At 40.3% G+C, this 22,578-nt stretch overlaps 1 protein-coding gene and 1 long non-coding RNA gene across 2 annotated transcripts in view; one reads left to right on the top strand and one right to left on the bottom strand.

The window, feature by feature from the left end:
• BAG4 (BAG cochaperone 4) overlaps positions 1-12,318 on the top strand; it is a 42,088-nt gene extending 29,770 nt beyond the window's left edge. The window contains exons 3-5 of the mRNA XM_012762979.3: positions 6,149-6,403; positions 7,103-7,354; positions 9,024-12,318. Coding sequence (XP_012618433.3) covers positions 6,149-6,403; positions 7,103-7,354; positions 9,024-9,509 — 993 coding nt within the window. The 3' untranslated portion in view covers positions 9,510-12,318. The remainder of the gene's footprint in view (positions 1-6,148; positions 6,404-7,102; positions 7,355-9,023) is intronic.
• Positions 8,883-22,517, bottom strand: LOC105870398 (uncharacterized). The gene is made up of 2 exons (XR_012914696.1): positions 21,678-22,517; positions 8,883-9,479 (listed from the first exon to the last, which is right to left on the bottom strand). It is a non-coding gene; the product is annotated as an uncharacterized LOC105870398 (long non-coding RNA).
• Between the last annotated feature and the right edge of the window lie 61 nt (positions 22,518-22,578).

Genomic DNA, 22,578 nt, shown 5'->3' with positions numbered 1-22,578 from the left:
ATTTGCAAACTATTTCTCCCATTCTATGGGTGTTGTTTTTTCACTCTCTTGATGCCCTTTGAAGAACAAAAGTTTTTAGTTTCAGTGAAGTCTAATTTATCTGTTTTTTCTTGCTTTTGTTTTTGAGGTCTTATCTAAGAAGGCTTTGACAACCAGGCACAGTGGCTCACGCCTATAATCCCAACACTTTGGGATGCCAAGGCAGGAGGTTCACTTGAGGCCAGGAGTTTGAGACCAGCCTGGGCAACACATCAGGACCCCATCTCTAAAAAAAAAAAAAAAATTTAGTTGGGCATAGTGATGCTATTGTCCCAGCTACTTAGGAGGTTGAGGCAGGAGGATTCCTTGAGCCTAGGAGTTCAAGGGTACAGTGAGCAATGATCATACCACTGCACTCTGGCCTGGGCAACAGAGTGAGACCCTGTCTTTAAAAAAATAAAAAGTCTTTGACTAACCAAAGGGCACAAAGATTTATTTCTATATTTTCTTCTAAGAATTTTAGAAATAGTTTGAGTGCTTATATTTAGGTCTGTGATCCATTTTGAGTTAATTTTTGTAATATAGTGTGAAGTAGGGTCCAACTTCATTGTTTTGCATATAGATAGCTACATGTCTTAGCACCATCTATTGAAAAAGACTATGTTTTCCCCATTGAATTGTCTTGGTACCCTTTTTGAAAATCATAAATGGGAGGGTTTATTTCCAGACATTTATTCCATTCCCTTCATCTATATGTCTGTCCTTGAGCCAGTAACAAACTGTTTTGATTATTGTAGCTTTGTAGAAAATTTTGAAATCAGGAATTGTGAGTTCTCCAGTTTTCTTTTTCAAGATTGTTTTGGCAATTCTTGGTCCCTTGCATTTCCATATGAATTTTAGAATGAACTTGTCAATTTCTCCAAAACAGTAGCTGTGATTTTCATTGGTATTGTGTATAGATCAATTTGAGGAGTAGCATGCATTACTTTTACAGTTAATATAAGAAGGAGACAAACTCCTTAAAGTCATTTAGTTACAAGTTCTCTCAGTAATGTTAATTTTTCTGATTTGACTCATTGATCTTACTGATAAATACAGATTTTTCTTATGATATTTCCTACTTGGATAAAATAATTTATTACATTTATATATTATATAAACTCAAGATTCACTCATAAATTAGTAATAACTTTTTTTTTTTGAGACCGAGTCTCGCTTTGTTGTTCAGGCTAGAGTGAGTGCCGTGGCGTCAGCCTAGCTCACAGCAACCTCAAACTCCTGGGCTCAAGCGATCCTACTGCCTCAGCCTCCCGATTTGCTGGGACTACAGGCATGCACCACCATGCCTGGCTGATTTTTTCTATATATATTAGTTGGCCAATTAATTTCTTTTTTCTTTTCTTTTTTTTTTTTTTTTTTTTGAGATAGAGTCTCACTGTGTTGCCCAGGCTTGAGTGAGTGCTGTGACATCAGCCTAGTTCACAGCAACCTCAACTCCTGGGCTCAAACAATCCTTCTGCCTCAGCCTCCCGAGTAGCTACGGCATATGGTAGACTACAGGCATATGCCACCATGCCCGGCTGATTTTTTCTATATATATTAGTTGGCCAATTAATTTCTTTCTATTTATAGTAGAGATGGGGTCTCGCTCTTGCTCAGGCTGGTTTTGAACTCCTGACCTGGAGCAATCCACCTGCCTTGGCCTCCCAAAGTGCTAGGATTACAGGCATGAGCCACCGTGCCTGGCCAGTAATAACTTTTTAATAGCACCAGTAATGATATGAGAGATCTTTTAGATACAACATACAAGTTGTTGGATTAAAATAACCCAAAGGTATCTAGACATATACCTGTTTGGGATTAGCATGTGTGTATTTTCTGGTGAAACATCACAGAGATTATATATTTATCTTCTTTTTTTTTTTTTTTTTTTTTGAGACAGAGTCTCACTTTGTTGTCCAGGCTAGAGTGAGTGCCGTGGCGTCAGCCTAGCTCACAGCAACCTCAAACTCCTGGGCTCGAGTGATCCTTCTGCCTCAGCCTCCCGAGTAGCTGGGACTACAGGCATGCGCCACTATGCCCGGCTAATTTTTTATATATATATATATATATATATCAGTTGGCCAATTAATTTCTTTCTATTTATAGTAGAGACGGGGTCTCGCTCTTGCTCAGGCTGGTTTTGAACTCCTGACCTTGAGCAATCCGCCCGCCTCGGCCTCCCAAGAGCTAGGATTACAGGCGTGAGCCACAGCGCCCGGCCATATATATTTATCTTCTAACCACAAAAGATTCCTATAGTCACATGTAGATATGACTGGTTTCCTTTTTAAAAAATTAGATAGTATCACCTGTTTTGCCTTCTAGCTGCATGCTTGTGTTAGCCTTGGCACGTGATCATTCTGTTAGGTAGATTTTATAAATCTTAAAAATTCTAGTTCAGAAACAGCTTTACTAAACCAAGATCTATAATTTGTTGCATTTTTTTCTGAGAGTGTGGAATTTACATCCATTTTTTTAAAAGAAGCTGTTGGTATTGCTAAGGCATCTGTCCAATCTACACAGTTGTTTAGCTTGCTGTGCTCCAGGTGCAGTTGATGTGCTGTGCATGTATCTGGGCAATATTGGAAATAAAGCTTTGAGGCATGTGGAGGGCAATTTGTGGAGTAGGGTGTGAGCAGCACTAACGTTCACGATCTCAGAGGCTGCATCTCTGGAGGCAGAGGATGTTGTCTCACTAGACTGTTGATGAAGTTCATGAGGTTTTCTCTGAATTCTTCAAACTCAATTGAGTTGTTTCTTATTTGCTCTGAACTCCAGTATTTCCATCACGGACTTCTGGAGGCGATAGAAATCTGTCTTCTGAAGCCCCAGAAGCATTTTCTTTCTCTGTATCGAGGCTCTGAAATGGGGCAAGGAACTCCTCTATTTTCTTTGCTGTGCTCCAAGTGTAAACCTAAAATAACAAGGGAGGGGCTCTCCAAAGAAAGGAATTTGTTTGGGAGTAAACGGGATTATAATCCAGGATGAGCATGTTATGATGAGTCATAGGTGCATCCAGAGACTATGTGGGAAGGGGAAACTTTTCAGGGGAAAAAGGAGAAGTCCACGTAAGCTGTTTTGAAACAAACATTGATCACAGGGGCCTGTTGTAGGAACTGATGTTAACTCATTGGTGGAAACAGCTGTTGCTAAGCAAATGTTCTTATGAGGGTGCCTTATCTGAAATGCTTCAGTCTTGAGGAATTTTTTGTGATAAATCCTCTTACACACGTATGTGTAAGACAAGCAAGATGAACACAGCATACAGGGATTTCACGTGGGTTTTAGAAAGTCCTTGTGATAGCACTTATCTCAATCATGTGCACAGGAGACCCCTCCTTCGTGACCTCTGATTCTGCCTTGCCCTGGGTCTGTCGTAAGTGACTCCATCTTGGCCTTGGCAATTTTCACACGGCTACTTTACAGATGAAGACTTAAAAGCTTTGAGGCATTTTTGAAATAGGATCATAAGCTTATCCTTAGCAAACCTCTTTAGCAACTGCAAGGCTGATACATAACCTTCTGACTCCATGTTCTTTTGTAAACATGCATGTTGCTATTTTGTGATCCGTTGACATGGTGGTTATTTGGGAAAAGAAGCTATGAACTCATGAAGACATCTCAAAACCAGGAAGTAATTCCAGGAATTACGGAAATTTGCAAACCTAAAAATAGTGAGAATAGCATGATAAACTACCATGTACCCATCTCTCGGCTTTATTGAGTTTCAGTGCATGGCCATCTTGTTTTTGTTCTTGGAGTATTTTCATGGAGTATTTTGAAGCAATTCCAGACATCATATATATCACTTGTACATATCTAAGTATGTATCTTTAAAATATAAAGAAGTTTTGAAAACATAACCACAATGTCATTATTAAAACTTGAAACAAACCTTCAGAAACATCTGCCTGCATAAAAAAAAAACAACAAAAATAAAACTTAAGAAAACCCCTAATTCTTTAATATCATTAAATATCTGGTCAGTTCTAAAAATAAATTTTTAAGACTGAATAAAATGCCTTCAATGAACAGACCTTAATCTACTTAATCATTCCATTATTATAGGATTTTTAGGTTGTTTACAATTTTGCATGATTATAAATAATGCTGTGATTAATAACTTCATGCCTATGACTTATTCTCTAGTTGAGTCATTTCCTCAGGAAGGATTTCTAGAAGCTGAATAACAGTACAAAAAAATCACATGATGTTTTATCAAGTCTCCAACTGTGTGTGTTGTATTAAGGAGTTCTTTGTGTAGGTCAAAGATCTTAACAGCCTCTTAGTTTTAACAAAGAAATTATTCACTGCTGTTCTGCTCTGAAATTCATTGCTGGCTCTTTCATTGCACCTGACCCTGCATGGAATTCTTTGGTCATGTGTATTCTTGTACTTAAAGTAAGAAAGATCATATAGTTTTTGAACTCCTGACCTTGAGTGATCCTCCTGCCTCGGCCTCCCAGAGTGCTAGGATTATAGGCATGAGCGAGCCACCAGGCCTGGCCAGATCATATAGTTTTAGACCCAGAGATGGGTACAAGAAAACTTGATTCTTTTTTTTTTTTTTTTTGAGACAGAGTCTCACTTTGTTGCCCAGGCTAGAGTGAGTGCCGTGGCGTCAGCCTGGCTCACAGCAACCTCAGTCTCCAGTGCTCAGGGATCCTTCTGCCTCAGCCTCCCGAGTAGCTGGGACTACAGGCATGCGCCACTATGCCCAGCTAATTTTTTGTATATATATTTTTTAGTTGGTCAATTAATTTCTTTCTATTTTTGGTAGAGACGGGGTCTCGCTCAGGCTGGTTTTGAACTCCTGACCTTGAGCAATCCGCCCGCCTCGGCCTCCCAAAGTGCTAGGATTACAGGCGTGAGCCACCGCGACTGGCCGATTTTTGTATCAAGTTTTATTGATACTGTTTTATTATTTATTAAAAGCTAAGCCAGGCATGGTGGCTCATACTTATAATCCTAGCATTTTGGGAGGCTGAGGCAGGAGGATTGCTTGAGGCCAGGAGTTTGAGGCCAGCCTGGGCAACACAGCAAGATCCCATCTTTACAGAAAGTAAGAAAAATTAGCTGGGCGTGGTGGCATGTGCCTGTAGTCCTAGCTATCTGGGAGGCTGAGGCAGGAGGATTGAGCCTAGGAGTTTGAGGTTACAGTGAGCCATGATTGTGCCACTGCACTTCCGCATGGGCAACTGAGCAAGACCCTGTCTCCAAAAAAAAAAAAAAAAGCTAAAGTAGAAATTAACAGAAAACATTATGGAAATCATTTAAATGTAGCATTAATCTTTTTTAAAAATCTTGTTTGGATTATTAAATTGAGGATTGTGAATGTCAATCATAGTCTTAGTAGGTGATTCACAACTACAGTGAGCAATATATGAGGAATTTATTTGTTGTCTGTTGTTGGTATTATTTGGTTGCAGAGCAGTGGTGTAATGGAAAGAACATGGACTTTGGAGTTAGATCTGGGTTCATTTCTTAACCCTGCCATGGTAATACTAACAACAGTGATAATATAAATAATTACCATTTATTGAACATATTGTGTGGCAGACACTGTGCTAAGCCTTTTGTATATATCATCTTATTTAATTTTCACAATAACCCTGCAAATAAGTTTATGATCTTCTGGATAGAGAAACTGAAGCTAAGAACAGTTAAATACAAAGCCTATGGCAAAGCTAGGTCTGTCTCTGTGATCTTTTTTTTTCTGTTAAATCATGGTATTTTCTCCTTTCTCTATCCATTTTCCCACATTTCCCAGAATCCTTTCCCCAGTCTCTGGGTACAAGTCCCTCCCTGCTTTTGCGTGCAATTGTTAAGTGTACTTAAGGAAACTGGTGAGAGCCACATTCTGAGGCCATCACTACATCATCACAATACACTTTCCCGTTGTTACAACAGAGACTCTACAGGTATTGCCTGAGTTCAAGAGATGGCATATGGTTATAGTAAATGAGAGGAAGAATGCTTCAGAGATTGCTTGAGTAGTTCACATTTTCATTATTTATTAATCTGTTTTCTTCCCAAAGTTTTCAATGTTGGGCATTAAATCAGGGCATTTCAGCTCTTCCACCCCTTCACATTTTTTTCCTCCCAAATTTGCTTTTCTTTTTTCCAGAGTCTGAATTCTTACACAAATGGAGCATATGGTCCAACCTATCCCCCTGGCCCTGGGGCAAATACTGCCTCGTACTCTGGGGCTTATTACACACCTGGATATACTCAGACTAATTACTCCACAGAAGTTCCAAGCACTTACCGTTCACCTGGTGACAGCCCAACTCCAGTCTCTCGTTGGATATATCCCCAACAGGACTGTCAGACTGAAGCACCCCCTCTTAGGGGGCAGGTTCCAGGATATCCTGCTTCACAGGTGAGCTGTTTTCTGTTGGGAAAAAATTAAAAGTCTGTCCCTCTTCAGTTGTAAACAGCAGAAGGGTATCCATTTACAGTAGTGCTGATTTAAGAAAACACTTCCAGATCGGGGAGGCGAGGATTGCTTTCATATTGATGCCCTTCTTACTTACAGCAGCTATTGCAGTAATGGCTGAATGGATTTTGGGTGAAGGTACCTTATAGATGTCATAATGATAAAACTTTTATACTGAAAAAAGTCTTTAGAGAGTTGTTACTTGGAACTTTCCCAGTCTTGCCTATCTTAGCCTTTTTTAGTGCTGTTAATATTTTTTAATATTCTGTGAATGATACCATGTTTATTTCTCTGTTCCTTTTAAGAGGAGTTCTATTATATCATTGTGTTTTCTTACAGCGTATGGTGTCTATGGGACACACTTACACTATGCTTCATGCATTGGCTTTTAGGCCTTATTCCTTTTTAGTTTTATTGTCACCAAATCTACCCCTGGTATCTTTGGAACCAAGCTTTTTGAGGCTTGGAGAAATTATTGCAACTGATTAATTAGAGTTGCTATACTTTAGCCTAGTAGCAGCTAAGTATACTCTATTAAGCAGAAAGGGAGCATCTCAGAATCTGCCCATATCAGAATATTTTCATTAACAGTTTTTTTTTTTTTTTAAGCAATGACCAGCATATTTCTTCCTCTCAATCTAGAACCCTGGAGTGACCCTGCCTCACTATCCTTATGGGGATGGGAATCCTAGTGTCCCACAGTCAGGACCACCTGTACGGCCACAGGAGGATGCGTGGGCTTCTGGAGCTTATGGCATGGGCGCCCGTTGCCCCTGGCCTGCAGCTGCGCCCTCCGCGCCACCTGGGAATCCGTACATGACCGAAAGTGCCTCACCATGGCCCGGCAGTGGCTCTCCTCGGCCGCCTCCTTCGCCACCTCTGCAGCAGCCCAAGGTAGGGCTTTAAATCTTCCTTTGATGTTTGGGTAATCAGGAGAGTACAACATGGCAGTTTTCTGCATTGGTCTGTGTTAAACGTGGACTAATTGCAAAAAGTTGGTGACTACCGTGTTTCCCCGAAAATAAGACCTACCCATAAAATAAGCCCTAGCAGGATTTCTAAGCATTTGCACAATAGAAGCCCTACCCCGAAAATAAGACCTAGTGATGGGTGTAGCTACGGAGCGTACCTGCACAACCCATGCATTTCGTGGCAGAGTGGTAAGGAAGACGAGCAGCCCTTCTCATGTGCCCCATCGTGACAGCTACTATCCCAGAGGTGACTGGAGAGGTGCGGGCAGCCCCACCAACAAGGTCGGCTCCCCGTCAGGTCCGGGCCATCCTGTGCCTGCTGCTAGCTGAGGCTTTGAGGGGCAAGTCTCCTCAGTGAAGTGAGGAGCGGGACGCTCCGCTTTAGGTATTGTGTGTCCCCAGGGGGCAGAAGGAAAGCTGTGGCTGCCATTTTACTCAGCACTGTGGGCCTCTCTCAGCCCCCACAAACACCAGGGGACAGGGGGAAAGCTTCAGCAAGCAGTCTCTTACTGAGGCCAGAGAGATCATTTGTACCGTACTTAAAAACAATAGCACATCCCCTGAAAATAAGCCCTAGGGTGTCTTCTTGATGAAAAATAAATATAAGACCCTGTCTTGTTTTCAGGGAAACATGGTGGTACTACCTGTTGCTTACCTCAGCATAGATTCTTTTTTTTAATAGACTTTATTTTCTAGAGAAGGTTTAGGTTCACATCCTTTATTTTATTTTATTTATTTTTTTGAGACAGAGTCTCACTCTTTTGCCCGGGCTAGAGTGCCATGGCATCAGCCTAGCCCACAGCAACCTCAAACTCCTGGGTTCAAGCAATCCTTCTGCCTCAGCCTCCCAGGTAGCTGGGACTACAGGAATGCGCCACCATGCCTGGCTAATTTTTTCTATATATTTTTAGTTGGCCAATTAATTTCTTTCTATTTTTAGTAGAGATGGGGTCTCGCTCTTGCTCAGGCTGGTCTCAAACTCTTGACCTCAAGCGATCCACCCGCCTCGGCCTCCCAGAGTGCTAGGATTACAGGCGTGAGTTACCACGCCTGGCTCACATCCTTTATTTTAAAAGACAGAAAGAAAATGCCCATTTTCTGTTTGTAGTAATTTTACCTGCATGTTAAATACAAAGATTGTATTTTACTACCTCAAATAATCTATAGACAGAAGACAAAGCTAATGTGAAATATTTGCAATATTAGCTTGTATATAAAACCATAGCTTGAAAATCATCTGCTGTGGCTGTTTTCCTTTTCAGGATCTGTCTTGAGGTTTTCACCAGGGGAAAGCCATCTAATTCTTATTGATTAAGTCACTGGATGAATTGTGAGGTGGTGAGGATAGATTGTGAGGTGCTCGTGATGACGACCTGCCTCAGGAATTCCCTGCCTTTTGCTCGACAGAGCACTCCCTTTTATCTTCTTAGGACTGTGTTTTTCTCAAATGATTAAGGAGGGAGGTCCAGTTTTATTGGTGGGGAATTTTTCATGTCCCTTCCAGGTCAGGTGAAAGATGTGGGCTAACAAATCTGATGTTAATGGATTCCCATTAAAACAGCTTTTCCCCCCTTTTTGCTCTCCTCTCCAAGGATTCCTCATACCCCTATAGCCAATCAGATCAAGGCATGAACCAGCACAACTTCCCTTGCAGTGTCCATCAGTACGAATCCTCGGGGACAGCGAACAATGATAATTCAGATCTTTCGGATTCCCAAGTCCAGTATAGTGCTGAGCCTCAGCTGTATGGTAATACCACCAACGAACATCCCAGCAATCAAGATCAAAGTAATAATGTTCCTGAAGAGTGCTTATCTTCAGATGACGGTACTCCCCCAAGTATTAAAAAAATCATACATGTGCTGGAAAAGGTACAGTATCTCGAACAAGAAGTAGAAGAGTTCGTAGGAAAAAAGACAGACAAAGCTTACTGGCTTCTGGAAGAAATGCTAACCAAGGAACTTTTGGAACTGGATTCAGTTGAAACTGGGGGCCAGGACTCTGTCCGGCAGGCGCGGAAAGAGGCTGTTTGTAAGATCCAGGCCATACTGGAAAAATTAGAAAAAAAAGGATTATGAAAGGATTTAGAACAAAGTGGAAGCCTGTTACTAACTTGACCAAAGAACTCTTGATTTTGGTTAATTACCCTCTTTTCTAAATGCCTGTTGATGACAAGAAGCAATACATTCCAACTTTCCTTTGATTTAAAATTTGAAAAAATTGATAAAGGAATGGAAAAACATTTTAGTTATGAAGTTGCTTTCAGTTTTCAGACGAATGAATGTAATAGGAAACTATGGAGCTAACAGTATTGCCAAGTAGACTCACTCTTTAAGAAATTTATGGATATCTGCAAGCTGCTTCTTATCAGCAGGAGGGAAATACACTTTATGTAACAGGCTTAATAGAAACCTACCAGATGAGACTGGCTATAATCTGAGACAAACAGGATCTGTTTTTTTTTTTTTTTAACATCTGGATTACTTGTCACATTTTTGTACATTGTGACTGCTTTCAGCATACCTTTCATGTGTAAATTACAGCTTAGACTTTAGACTATTGGACTTGTTTTGTTTTGTTACTTGCAGTTCACAAATATAGTATTCTCTACTTCTTGGTACATTTTGTAGTAATATGTTTAATATAATTATTCAAGAGACTATATTGACAGCCTGATAGTGTGGCAATTCTGAATGAATTTATATCTTTTCACCATTTGAATATATTGCAATGTGTAATGAGTTCCTGAGGTAAATTGTTTGTCTCCCGTGTTGTATAGATTGTTTTTACCACTTTTGCTTTTCATGGTGGTAGTGGACAGCGAATTTGGAAATGTCATTGACACAGAATGAAAATGTTTGTAGACATTTTACTTCTTTGCTTTTTTATTGTATTTGGATAAAGATCCATTTTTAAATTATCTGTTTTTTTAAACAAAGTGTAATTATCTTTTCACTATTGCTGCTTCCATAGAGAGCATTGTGATAGACAGTAGATGAAACTTTAAATGCCACAGTGAGTAGAAATAATGAGTACAAAAGTAACAGATATAATTATTTGTAATACCATTCTCCATCTAAGATTAGTTTCACCATCAAGATCCCTATGAGCAGATTTCAGCTCAGTTTATAGTTAAAAACAATGAGGGTTAAAGGGTATTCATGCTCAGGGAATGAATCAGCCATAGCTAGAGTGGGAAATTATTTTCTTCTTTTAAAGGTAGATTTGATGTTTATCTTTATTTCTGTAGAGTAAATTGCATATATAGAAATGCCTGTTTCATAAAAAGATGTTTTTACCATTATTAACAGTCATTTTAGAGCCAAATTTATGGAAGGGATATTGAAAGGGTCTTACCTAGCCTTGGTGGGTAGTAGAAGAGACTTAGGTACATAACTTACTTTTTACATCTGAGGTGAGTTCTAGTATACAGTATCTGTTCTTAGAAAAACAACTGTTTCTTCATAAGATAGCCAAGTGTTTTTTTGTTTTTTTTTCCTAGACTGCCAGGCCTATTAGTGATACTAAATCTATCATCTGTCTCATTCCTCATAAACAAAACCAAATCAGTACAAACATACTAGATGAGAGGAAATGTAGTAAAAATATTGGCTGGGTCTTATGGTTGGGATGAGTGATTCTGCCAGATAATATAGTGGCAAATTTATTCTTGGATTTTAATTTTTGGCCTAATATGGAATGTTAAAAAAGGCTTTTCTATGAAAATTAGAAAATTATACTTGAGACTAAAAATATAGAAGAGGGAGGACTTTAAAACTAAGTTACCAGTGAGACAATGAGTAATTCAGAAGAGAACACTACTATTTTACTGAGTGCCCCAAGATGCCAATTTCCATGACATCTTGATTTATAGATATATGTACCCATGTTATGTACATATATACATATATGTGTGTATGCTTTTAAACAGTTTTTTAAAAGTTTTTGAGATAATTCTAGACTTACAGAAGAGTTGTAAAAATAGTACAGAGTTCTCATGTATCCTCCACCCACCTTCTCCTTGTGTTAACGTCTTGCATAACTATAGAATATTTGTCAAAATTAAGAAATTAACCTTGATACAATACTATTAACTGAAGTAGAGAATTTAAAAAGTAGAGATTTTATTAGTCTTTTGACTGATATCCTTTTACTATTCCAGGATCCAATCCAGGATCCCCTCCTTGCATTTAGTTGTCATGTCTCTTTTGTGTCCTCTATTCTGTGACAGTGTATCAAAACAGGGGATACCTAATGCAATGTATTTCTGGTATTGTTAACCTTGATCACTATGCTTGGCTGGTGTCTGCTAGGATTCTCTACTGTAAACTTACTGTGTTTTCCTTGTAATTACTAAATATTTGCTGGAGATACTTAGAGACTATGCAAATGTCCTGTTTCTGCTTAAACTTTTGCCCAGCCATTTTATTATCCCTTGGCAGATCTTGCTTGTGGCAGTTACTACTGTGGTGTTCTAATGGTGATTTTCTATTTCTCTGATTCCTTCTACATTTATTAATTGAAATTCTTCTTTAAAGAAGAGGTGTTGCTTCTGGATTTATATTTTTAATTATAATAAGAATATTCAGGATAAGTACACACTTAGAATTTAAAGATGTTAAACCATGTTAAAATGATTTCAAATACCAATATCAAAGAAAGTTAACTAAGTTGGTAACTTGACTCAGAAAATATAATGAACTTAAGAAGGAAAATAGAATTTATGATTTGTAGAGTTGGTTCAACTTTTGGTTTAATATTGACTTCAGACTGAATTCAGAATTTTCTTGAAATTTCATATCTGGACTTTTAAAAGTGTCTACATTTATATTACTTTGGGGATCATTTTGTTAAAATCTTGAATAAAGTTAAAGACCTGGCATGATAAATGCAACTATGTTTTCTTTATAATAAGCATCATTGTTTTAAATATAAATGCCAATATAAATATTTAAACAAATGAGCCCTAATGAAATATCTAGGGGATATATGTCTCTACATGTTGGTACAGAATTCTTTTAAATGCTTTCAAAAATAGTGTTGTTTTTTTTTTTTGAGACAGGGTCTCACTTTGTTGCCCAGGCTAGAGTGAGTGCCGTGGCGTCAGCCTAGCTCACAGCAACCTCAAACTCCTGGGCTCAAGCAGTCCTCCTGCCTCAGCCTCCCAAGTAGCTGGGACTACAGGCATGCGCCACCGTGCCCGGCTGATTTTTTCTATATATATTAGTTGGCCAATTAATTTCTTTCTATTTATAGTAGAGACGGGGTCTTGCTCTTGCTCAGGCTGGTTTCGAACTCCTGACCTCGAGCAATCCGCCCGCCTCGGCCTCCCGGAGTGCTAGGATTACAGGCGTGAGCCACCGCGCCCGGCCTAAAAATAGTGTTTTTTTTTTTTTTTTTTTTTTTTTTTTTTTTTTTTAAGACAGAGTCTCGCTTTGTTGTCCAGGCTAGAGTGAGTGCCGTGGCGTCAGCCTAGCTCACAGCAACCTCAAACTCCTGGGCTCGAGCGATCCTTCTGCCTCAGCCTCCCGAGTAGCTGGGACTACAGGCATGCGCCACCATGCCCGGCTAATTTTATATATATATATATCAGTTGGCCAATTAATTTCTTTCTATTTTATAGTAGAGACGGGGTCTCGCTCTTGCTCAGGCTGGTTTCGAACTCCTGACCTTGAGCAATCCGCCCGCCTCGGCCTCCCAGAGAGCTAGGATTACAGGCGTGAGCCACCGCGCCCGGCCAAAAATAGTGTTTTGAAAATAGTTCTTTAGGCTGGGTATGATGGCTCACGCCTGTAAACCTAGCACTCTGGGAGGCCGAGGCAGAAGGATTGTTCAAGGTCAGGAGTTTGAAACCAGCCTGAGCAAGAGTAAGACCTCCTCTCTACTAAAAATAGAAAGAAATTAACTGGACAACTAAAAATATATATATATATATATATATTTTTTAAAAATTAGCCAGGCATGGTGGTACATGCCTGTAGTCCCAGCTACTTGGGAGGCTGAGACAGAAGGATTTCTTGAGCCCAGGAGTTTGAGGTTGCTGTGAGCTAGGCTGATGCCATGGCACTCTAGCCCAGGCAACAGAGTGAGACTCTGTCTCAAAAAAAAAAAAAAAACAAACAAACAGAAAAGAAAATAGTTCTTCAGTTGGTTAATGTAAATAATACTGTCAAAGTTAGGCAGGTTAAAAAAAGTTGATATTTTAACTCTGAAATTGGGAAGGGGAGACTGGATAATTTTCACTCTTGTATGAAAACAAGATGGTTTCACACTCTATGTGGCCTTTCTCATGGGAGTAGTGGGCACATGTGTCATGTTGAAATGTGAGGCAGTGTGTGTGCCAATTGCTGAGAATGAGGATTTAGGGCATGGGCAATATATGTAACCTTAATACTTATACCCCCATAATATGCTAAAATAAAATAAAAAAGAACAAAAAAAGAAAAATGTCAAACCTACAGAAAAGTTGAAAAATAGTAAAATAAACACATGTATACCCTTAAAAAAAAAAGAATGAGGATTTAGGCACTTTTGGCAGCAGAGCACATTTTCTCTCAGCCAACCCTTATACATGCTTTTATTTTGTAATATGTGCTTGCAAAATTGGCTAAGAGTAGTACTGCCAAATAAAATACAGATCCTCAGTTAAGTTTGAATTTCAGATAAACCACCATTGTTTTAATAACAGTATGACCCATGCAATGTTTGGAACTTATACTAAAAGATGCTATATTGTTTATCTGAAATTCAAATTTAACTGGGAGTACTGTATTTTTAAAATTATAGTTTTTATTTTGAGAAAAGTGTAGATTCACATGCAGTTTTAAGAAATAATACAGAGATTTCACGTACCCTTCACCCAGTCTCCTCCAGTGGGACCGTGTTATAAACTTGACTGCAGAGTCACACCCAAGATATTGACATTGATACAATCAAAGGACAGAACAATTCCATCACTACAGTTACCCCTCCTGGAGACTTTTACAGCCACAAGTGTCCTCTTTCCCCCCATACTACCTCCTTGGCAATCACTAATCTTTATTTCTAAATTTTGTCATTTCAGGAATCAAATAGTATGTAAGCCTTTGGAAACAGGCTTTTTATTTTACATTTAGCATAATTCTCTTGAGATTAATCCAGTTTGTTTCCTGCAAGAGTAGGTCTTTTTAATTGCTAAGTAGTAGTCATCTAGAGTATGGATATGCTATAGTTTGTTTAACCATTCACCTGTGAAAGGACATCTGTGTTGTTACCAGTTTTGAGCTATTATGAAGAAAGCTCCTATGTACATTCTTGTACAGGTTTTTATGTGGACATAGTTTTCATTTCTTTTGAAATGAAGTAATGCCTAGGAGTGCAATTCTGGGTCACATGGTAGTTGCAGGTTTAATTTTTTTTTTTTTTTTTTTTTTTTTTTTTTTTGAGACAGAGTCTCACTTTGTTGCCCAGGCTAGAGTGAGTGCCGTGGCGTCAGCCTGGCTCACAGCAACCTCAATCTCCGGGGCTCAGCGATCCTACTGCCTCAGCCTCCCGAGTAGCTGGGACTACAGGCATGCGCCACCATGCCCGGCTAATTTTTTTTTTGTATATATATTTTTAGTTGGTCAATTAATTTATTTCTATTTTTGGTAGAGACGGGGTCTCGCTCAGGCTGGTTTCGAACTCCTGACCTTGAGCAATCCGCCCGCCTCGGCCTCCCAAAGTGCTAGGATTACAGGCGTGAGCCACCGCGCCCGGCCTAATTTTTTTTTTTTTTTTTGAGACAGTTTCACTTTGTGCCCAGGCTAGAGTGAGTGCCATGGCATCAGCCTAGCTCACAGCAACCTCAAACTCCTGGGCTCAAGCTATCTTCCTGCCTCAGCCTCCCAAGTAGCTGGGACTACAGGCATGCGCCACCATGCCCGGCTAATTTTTTGTGTATATATATATTTTTAGTTGGCCAATTAATTTCTTTCTATTTTTAGTAGAGGCGGGGTCTCGCTCAGGCTGGTTTCGAACTCCTGACCTCGAGCAATCCACCCATCTCGGCCTCCCAGAGTGCTAGGATTATAGACATGTTTAATTTTATTAAAAACTTCCAAACTTTTTGAGAATAGCTGTACCATTTTACCTTCTCACTAGCAATGTATGTGTTTTTCTGTATCCTTGCCAAAATTTGATGATGCCACTTTTTTTTTTTTTTTTTTTTTTTTTGAGACAGAGTCTTGCTGTGTCACCTGGGCTAGAGTGCCATCGTGTCAGCCTAGCTCACAGCAACCTCAAACTCTTGAGCTTAGGTGAGCTTCCTGCCTCAGCCTCCCGAGTAGCTGGGACTACAGGCATGCACCACCATGCCCGGCTAATTTTTTTCTATTTTTAGTTGTCTGACTAATTTCTTTCCATTTTTGTTTTTTTTTTTGAGACAGAGTCTCACTTTGTTGCCCAGGCTAGAGTGAGTGCTGTGGCATCAACCTAGCTCACAGCAACCTCAAATTCCTGGGCTTAAGCAATCTTACTGCCTCAGCCTCCTGAGGAGCTGGGACTACAGGCATGCGCCACCATGCCTGGCTAATTTTTTCTATATATATTAGTTGGCCAATTAATTTATTTCTATTTATATTAGAGATGAGGTCTTACTCTTGCTCAGGCTGGTTTCGAACTCCTGGCAATCCGCCTGCCTCAGCCTCCCAGAGTGCTAGGATTACAGGCTTCTATTTTTAATAGAGACGGGGTCTTGCTCTTGCTGAGGTTGGTCTCGAACTCCTGACCTCAGGCAATCCTCCCACCTCAGCCTCCCAGAGTGCTAGGATTACAGGTGTGAGCCACTGTGCCTAGCCTGTCACTGTTTTTCACTTTAGCCTTTCTGATAGATGTGTAGTGATATCTCCTTGTGAGTTTTTTTGTTTTTTCTTTTTTTTTTGAGACAGGGTCTTTCTCTGTTGCCCAGGCTAGAGTACAGTACATTTTAGGTCTCTGCAACCTCAAACTCCTGGACTCAAGTGATCCCCCTGCCTCCATAGTTGCTGGGACTACAGGTAGGCATCACCTTACCTGGCTAATATTTCTATTTTTTTTGGTAGAGACTGGGACTCATCATATTGCTCAGGCTGGTCTTGAACTCCTATCCTCAGGTGGTCCTTCCATCTTGACCTTCTCGAGTGCAGTGATTACAGGCATGAGCCACCACACCTGGCCTAATTGTGGTTTAATTTGCATTTCCCTAATGGTTAATGATGTTGACCATCTTTTCATGTGCTTATTTGCCATCTGTATATTCTATTCTATGAAATGTCTGTGCAAGTCTTTTGCCTATTTTCTCATTGGATTTCTTTTAATAAACTTAATTTTAGAATAGTTTAGATTTATAAAAAAAATTGTGATTATACTCCAGAGAATTCTCATATACCTCTCACCCAGTTTCCTCTGTTATTAACACCTTAAATTAGTAGTGTACAATTATCATAGTTAATGGACCATGTTAAGTATGGATACATTCTTATTAATGAAAGTCCATATTTCATTCAAATTTTCTTAGTTTTAACCTGTTATCCTTCTTCTCTTCAGGATTCCATCTAGCATCCCACATCATGCTTAGTCATCATGTCTCCTTAAGAGGTCTCTTGGCTGTGACAGTTTCACAGGCTTTCCTTGTTTTTGATGACCTTGACTATTTGAGGAATGCTTTTGATGACCTTGACTATTTGATGAATGCTAGTCAGGTATTTTCTAGAATGTCCCTCTGTTGTGGTTAATCTGATGTTTTTCTCATGATTAGACTGGGCCTATGGTTTTAGACCACAGAGGTGACTTACCCTTCTCATCAGGCATATCAAGAGTGTACATTATCGGCCGGGCGCGGTGGCTCACGCCTGTAATCCTAGCACTCTGGGAGGTCGGGATGGGCGGATTGCTCGAGGTCAGGAGTTTGAAACCAGCCTGAGCAAGAGCGAGACCCTGTCTCTACTAAAAAATAGAAAGAAATTAATTGGCTAACTAATATATAGAGAAAAAATTAGCCGGGCATGGTGGCGCATGCCTGTAGTCTCAGCTACTCGGGAGGCTGAGGCAGGACGATTGCTTGAGCCCAAGAGTTTGAGGTTGCTGTGAGCTAGGCTGATGCCACGGCACTCGCTCTAGCCGCTCTAGCCTGGGCAACAAAGTGAAATTCTGTCTCAAAAAAAAAAGTACATGCCTCTATTAACTTGTGACAAAAAGAAAAAAAAAAAAAAAAAAAAAAAGTACATTATCAACATGACTTACACTGGTGATGTCAACCGTAATCCCCTGGCTAATGTAGTTTGTCAGATTTCTCCATGAAAAAGTTATTCTTTTCCATTTTTCATACTGTGCTATTTAGAAGAATGTCATTCATTATACACAGCCTCACACTTAAGGAGTAGGGAATTATACTTTAACTCTTTGAGAGTGGAATATCTATATAAATCATTGGGAATTTCCTTGCAAGGGATTTGTCTGTTCTTTTTTTTTAATTTATATTACTTCAGCATGGACTCTTGGATATTTACTTTGGGTTATGATCTAAAACTACCTTACTTGTTGCTCAAATTGTTCTGCTTCAGTCACTGGGAGCTCATTCCATTGGCTCCTGTGTCCTCTTGACATACGCCCATCATTGTGTGTAGTCTTTTCTTAAAGTCTCTCTCTTTTTTTAAAGTCCTTCCATACTTTTTGGCACTATAAGATGCTACTGGCTCATATTGCGTATTTCATATTCCAGGCCTAGAATCCATTATTTTGAGCCCTGGTTCTTCTTTTTCACAAATGGTATAAGGAACTAAGGCCAGGTGTGGCTCACTCCTGTAATCCTAGCACTCTGGGAGGCCGAGGCGAGAGGATTGCTCAAGGTCAGGAGTTCGAAACCAGCCTGAGCAAGAGCGAGACCCCCGTCTCTACTAAAAATAGAAATTAATTGGCCAACTAATATATATAGAAAAAATGAGCCAGGCATGGTGGTGCATGCCTGTAGTCCCAGCTACTCGGGAGGCTGAGGCAGAAGGGTCACTTGAGCCCAGGAGTTTGAGGTTGTTGTGAGCTAGGCTGACACCACAACACTCTAGCCCAGGCAACAAAGTGAGACTCTGTCTCGAAAAAAAAAAGAAAAAAGGAACTAAGATTTAGCTCCATCTTTTTGTCTTATCACTAGTGAATTTTGAGTGTTTATTTTTTATTCATTTATTTTGTTTGTTTGTTTTCAAGACAGGTTCTTGCTGCGTCTCCCAGGCTGGAGTGCAGTGATGTCACCATAGCTCACTACAACCTCAAACTCCTGGGCTCAAGCGATCCTCCTGCCTCAGCTTCCCAAGTAGCTGGTACTACAGGCACATGCCACCACACCTGGCTAATTTTAAAATTTTCTGTAGAGATGGGAGTCTTGCTATTTATTTCCCAGGCTAGTCTTGAATTCCTGGCCTCAAGCAATCCTCCTGTCTCGGATTCCCAAAATGCTAGGGTTATAGGCATGAGCCACTATGCCAGGCTGAGAGTTCTTTATGTCTTTTAGATACTAGTCCTTTGTCAGATATGTCATTTGCAAATATTTTATCCCAGCCTGTAGCTTGTCTTTTTATCTTCCTAACAGGATCTTTCACTGAGCAAAAGTTTTTAATTTTGATGAAGTCCAGTTTATCATCTTTTCCTTTTAAGAATGGGGCTCTTGGTGTCAAGTCTCTTAAGAACTCCTTGCTTACCTCTAGTTCCTAAAGTTTTTCTCCTGTGTTTTTCTTCTAAAAGTTTTATTACTCTTGGAGGCTTTAGCAAGAAAAAAAAAAGTTTTATTACATTTACATGTAATAAATACATGCATTACATATATATAATACATTTGTAGTTGCTACATTTACATTTGTTCAATCTGGCAACCCTAGCGGAGAGGAAGCATTGGCTTGTTGGAAACCTTCCAGGGCTACAGGAGAGACCTTGCTGCATACTTAAACTGAAATTATCAGTTGCTCTCAAAACAAACTTAACTTTCATTGAGGTAAGAGAGAAATTATAAGGAAAGTATAAATCATTTTCTTCAAAGTGAAAACATCAAAGAGAAATTATTCACATTGTGGGCAGGAACTATTCAGTTGTGGCTATAATGTAATAAAAATGCATTTTCATGAATGGTTTATGAGCTTATAAAATTCACCAGCTTTGGGATAGAAGAGAACATCACACTGGATGTCTTTAAGGTCCCTTTTAATTCTATCATTCTTATTTTATTATTATTTGATACAGTCTCGCTTTGTTGCTTAGGCTAGAGTGAGTGCCGTGGCGTCAGCCTAGCTCACAGCAACCTCAGACTCCTGGGCTCAAGCAATCCTCCTGCCTCAGCCTCCAGAGTAGCTGGAACTATAGGCATTCAGCACCAGGCCTGGCTGATTTTTTCTATATATATTAGTTGGCCAATTAATTTCTTTCTATTTATAGTAGAGATGGGGTCTCCCTCTTGCTCAGGCTGGTTTCCAACTTCTGACCTTGAGCAATCCGCCCACCTTGGCCTCCCAGAGTGCTAGGATTACAGGCGTGAGCCGCCGCGCCCGGCCTTGTTAACTCTTAATCCTTGAGTTCACATCTTTTTCATATTTTCTGTGACAAAGTGGTTAGTATACATAAAATAATTCTGTTGCTTATCGAAGTACAAGGGTGGTCTCTTGAGGAAAAAGCACTTGAGTGATTATTTGAATTGGAAGCTGAACTAACTGCTCTTTTTTGATGAAACATCATTTTTATTTGAAAATACAACTGACAAACTATGGCTATTTAGATTTTGGTATTTAGCAGAACTTTTCTTGAAAACAAAGTGAGTTTATCACTTTGTTTTGGTCAGGAAAACAACTGACCATATCTGTTGCCAAAGATAAAATGTGACCTTTCTCTGGGACAAATAGGTGACAAAGAAAAAATTTGACCTTTCAAGAAAAAAGGAGAATTTTGGAAAACTTCCATCTGCTACTATGAGCTTGACAGCTTCCCAATATTTACAGACTTCTCTGATGAGATTAGTGATGATTTTTTTTTTAAACTGTATAATGAAATGTGTTAACATTTGGAAGATCTGATAGCTCAGTGAACTGGTATTTTTCAATACATGATGTCCTAAATCATGCATGGGTAAAAGATCCATTCAAAGTACAAGACAGACCAGTGGTTTTAATGGTATTGAAATATGAAAAATTTATTATTTTCAGATTATACATTACAGCCCACTTTTGAGAAACTTACCATTTATGGAATTTTCAATGCAGTGTTAAAAAATATCCACAATTATTTGAAAAGGGTATTAAAATACTCCTTCCTTCTCCATCTACATATTTGAGTGAGGTTAGATTTTCTTCATATACTTCAACCATAACAAAAATTTTAACAGATTGAATGCAGAAGCAAATATGAGAATCTAACAGTTTTCTGTTAAGTCAAACATTAAAGAAATTTACAAAAATTCTATTTTCACAGTTTTTTTATTTTGGAAAATAGTTATTTTTCATAAAGATGTTATATATGCATGCTATTTATGTTATTTACGCATGAATGGGTTTACTATTGCTTGTTGGGTTTTTTGTTGTTTTTTTTGAGACAGGGTCTGGCTCTACAGTCACCCAGGCTAGAGTGGCTCATTGCAACCTCAAACTCCTGGGCTCCAATGATCCTCCTGCCTCAGCCTCCAGCCCAGCTGGGACTACAGGTGCACACCACCATGCCCTGCTAATTTTTTATTTTTGTAGAGATGGGCTCTCTCTATGTTGCTTAGGCTGGTCTCAAACTCCTGGCCTCAAGTGATCCTCCTGCCTCGGCCTCCCAAAGTGCTAGGATTACAGGTGTGAGCCACTGTGCCCAGCCTACTATTGCTTTTTCATGAAGTAATACATACTTAAATGTCTCAGTTTTAATTTGTAGTACAGTAAATAGTGCCAAACGTAACCTACATAAACAATAGTCTTTAGGGTTATCAATAATTAGAATGTAAAGGGGTCCTGCATCCCCCAAATTTGAGAACAGCTAGGATACAACAAGATTTGAAGATAGAGAACTGAAATTCAAGTTCCAGTTCTGTCACTTAACCGACTCCGAGTTTAGGCAAGTTAACTTAGGCGTAGGCTCTTAAGTCAATCTGTCTGGGCTCGTAATTTTGGCTCAACGACTTGCTGGTAGTGGGGCTTTGGGTGAGTCATTTTACCTCTATGTAAACAGGGATAACTGTTACACCGACTTCCTCGGGTTGCTGTGAGAATTAAATGGGATTATACTTGTAAAATGCTTACCGTTATAGCTAGGCATGGTTAAGAGTCAGTAGACGTTAGCAGCTGTTAGTCCTCTAGTCATCTGGGACACGGTCTTGGCTCTCTCCGTCCCGTCCGTAGAGGACAGAAGCTATTTAAGTGTCACAGACTTGAGGGGAAGGTTAAGTCAACGTGGATATCTGTGTGGCCGTCCATCTGTAAAGAGAGTTATGTGTTACAAAAATTTCCTCTTTCAGTTTCCTTTTTTCAGTTTCGGAAGTAATAACGAGACTGAAAAAACATTCCCTGAGCCCTTGCCCTATCATCAAGCTAGAAAATAGGAAAGTGTCTTATTCAGTACTCAAGGGAGCTGAGGTTTTTCCAGAGACTGGAACACCCGGGAGAGCCGAGCGGGGCCGCCACTCAGGTTCGCGGCGGCGGGCAGCCGGCTGACGCGTTTCGCCTCGGTCACGCCGTCCTGTTCGGACGGACGTATCTCGTCTCCAGCCTCTCCTGCAGCTTTAAACGCCGTCAAGCCCACCTCTTGCATTTTTTTTTTTAGGGATACCTTTGTGGCAGCCTCTAAATGCTGTAAACGCAAGCCGAGGGGCGGGGGGCAACCTTGCCAGCGACGCGGGTCTCAGCTGGCAGACGTGCCGCCGGCGCCCCGCGCGCTCCGTCCCGCCCCGCTTCTCACCCGGGCGCGGCGGCCCCGCGCCCCGCACCGTGCCCGCCCAACGCCAGGGCTGCCCAAGCAGCCCAGCATCAGGCCCGCTTGCCACCGCGGACGTGACGCGGCCGGGACTGCCTCATCTTGAGGAGCTTTTCTGTCACAGAAACTCGAAATGCCCCCTGACCCTGCCAGCGTCATCCCCCGTCCCTCCCTCCGACAGACCTCCGGCCTCAGTCCCTGCCCGCACGAGCCGCGTCTCGCGCGATTCCC

The sequence above is a fragment of the Microcebus murinus genome, chromosome 24 (genome assembly GCF_040939455.1).
Source record: "Microcebus murinus isolate Inina chromosome 24, M.murinus_Inina_mat1.0, whole genome shotgun sequence".
NCBI lineage: Eukaryota > Metazoa > Chordata > Mammalia > Primates > Cheirogaleidae > Microcebus > Microcebus murinus.
This window is presented reverse-complemented; position numbering and strand designations above follow the sequence as displayed.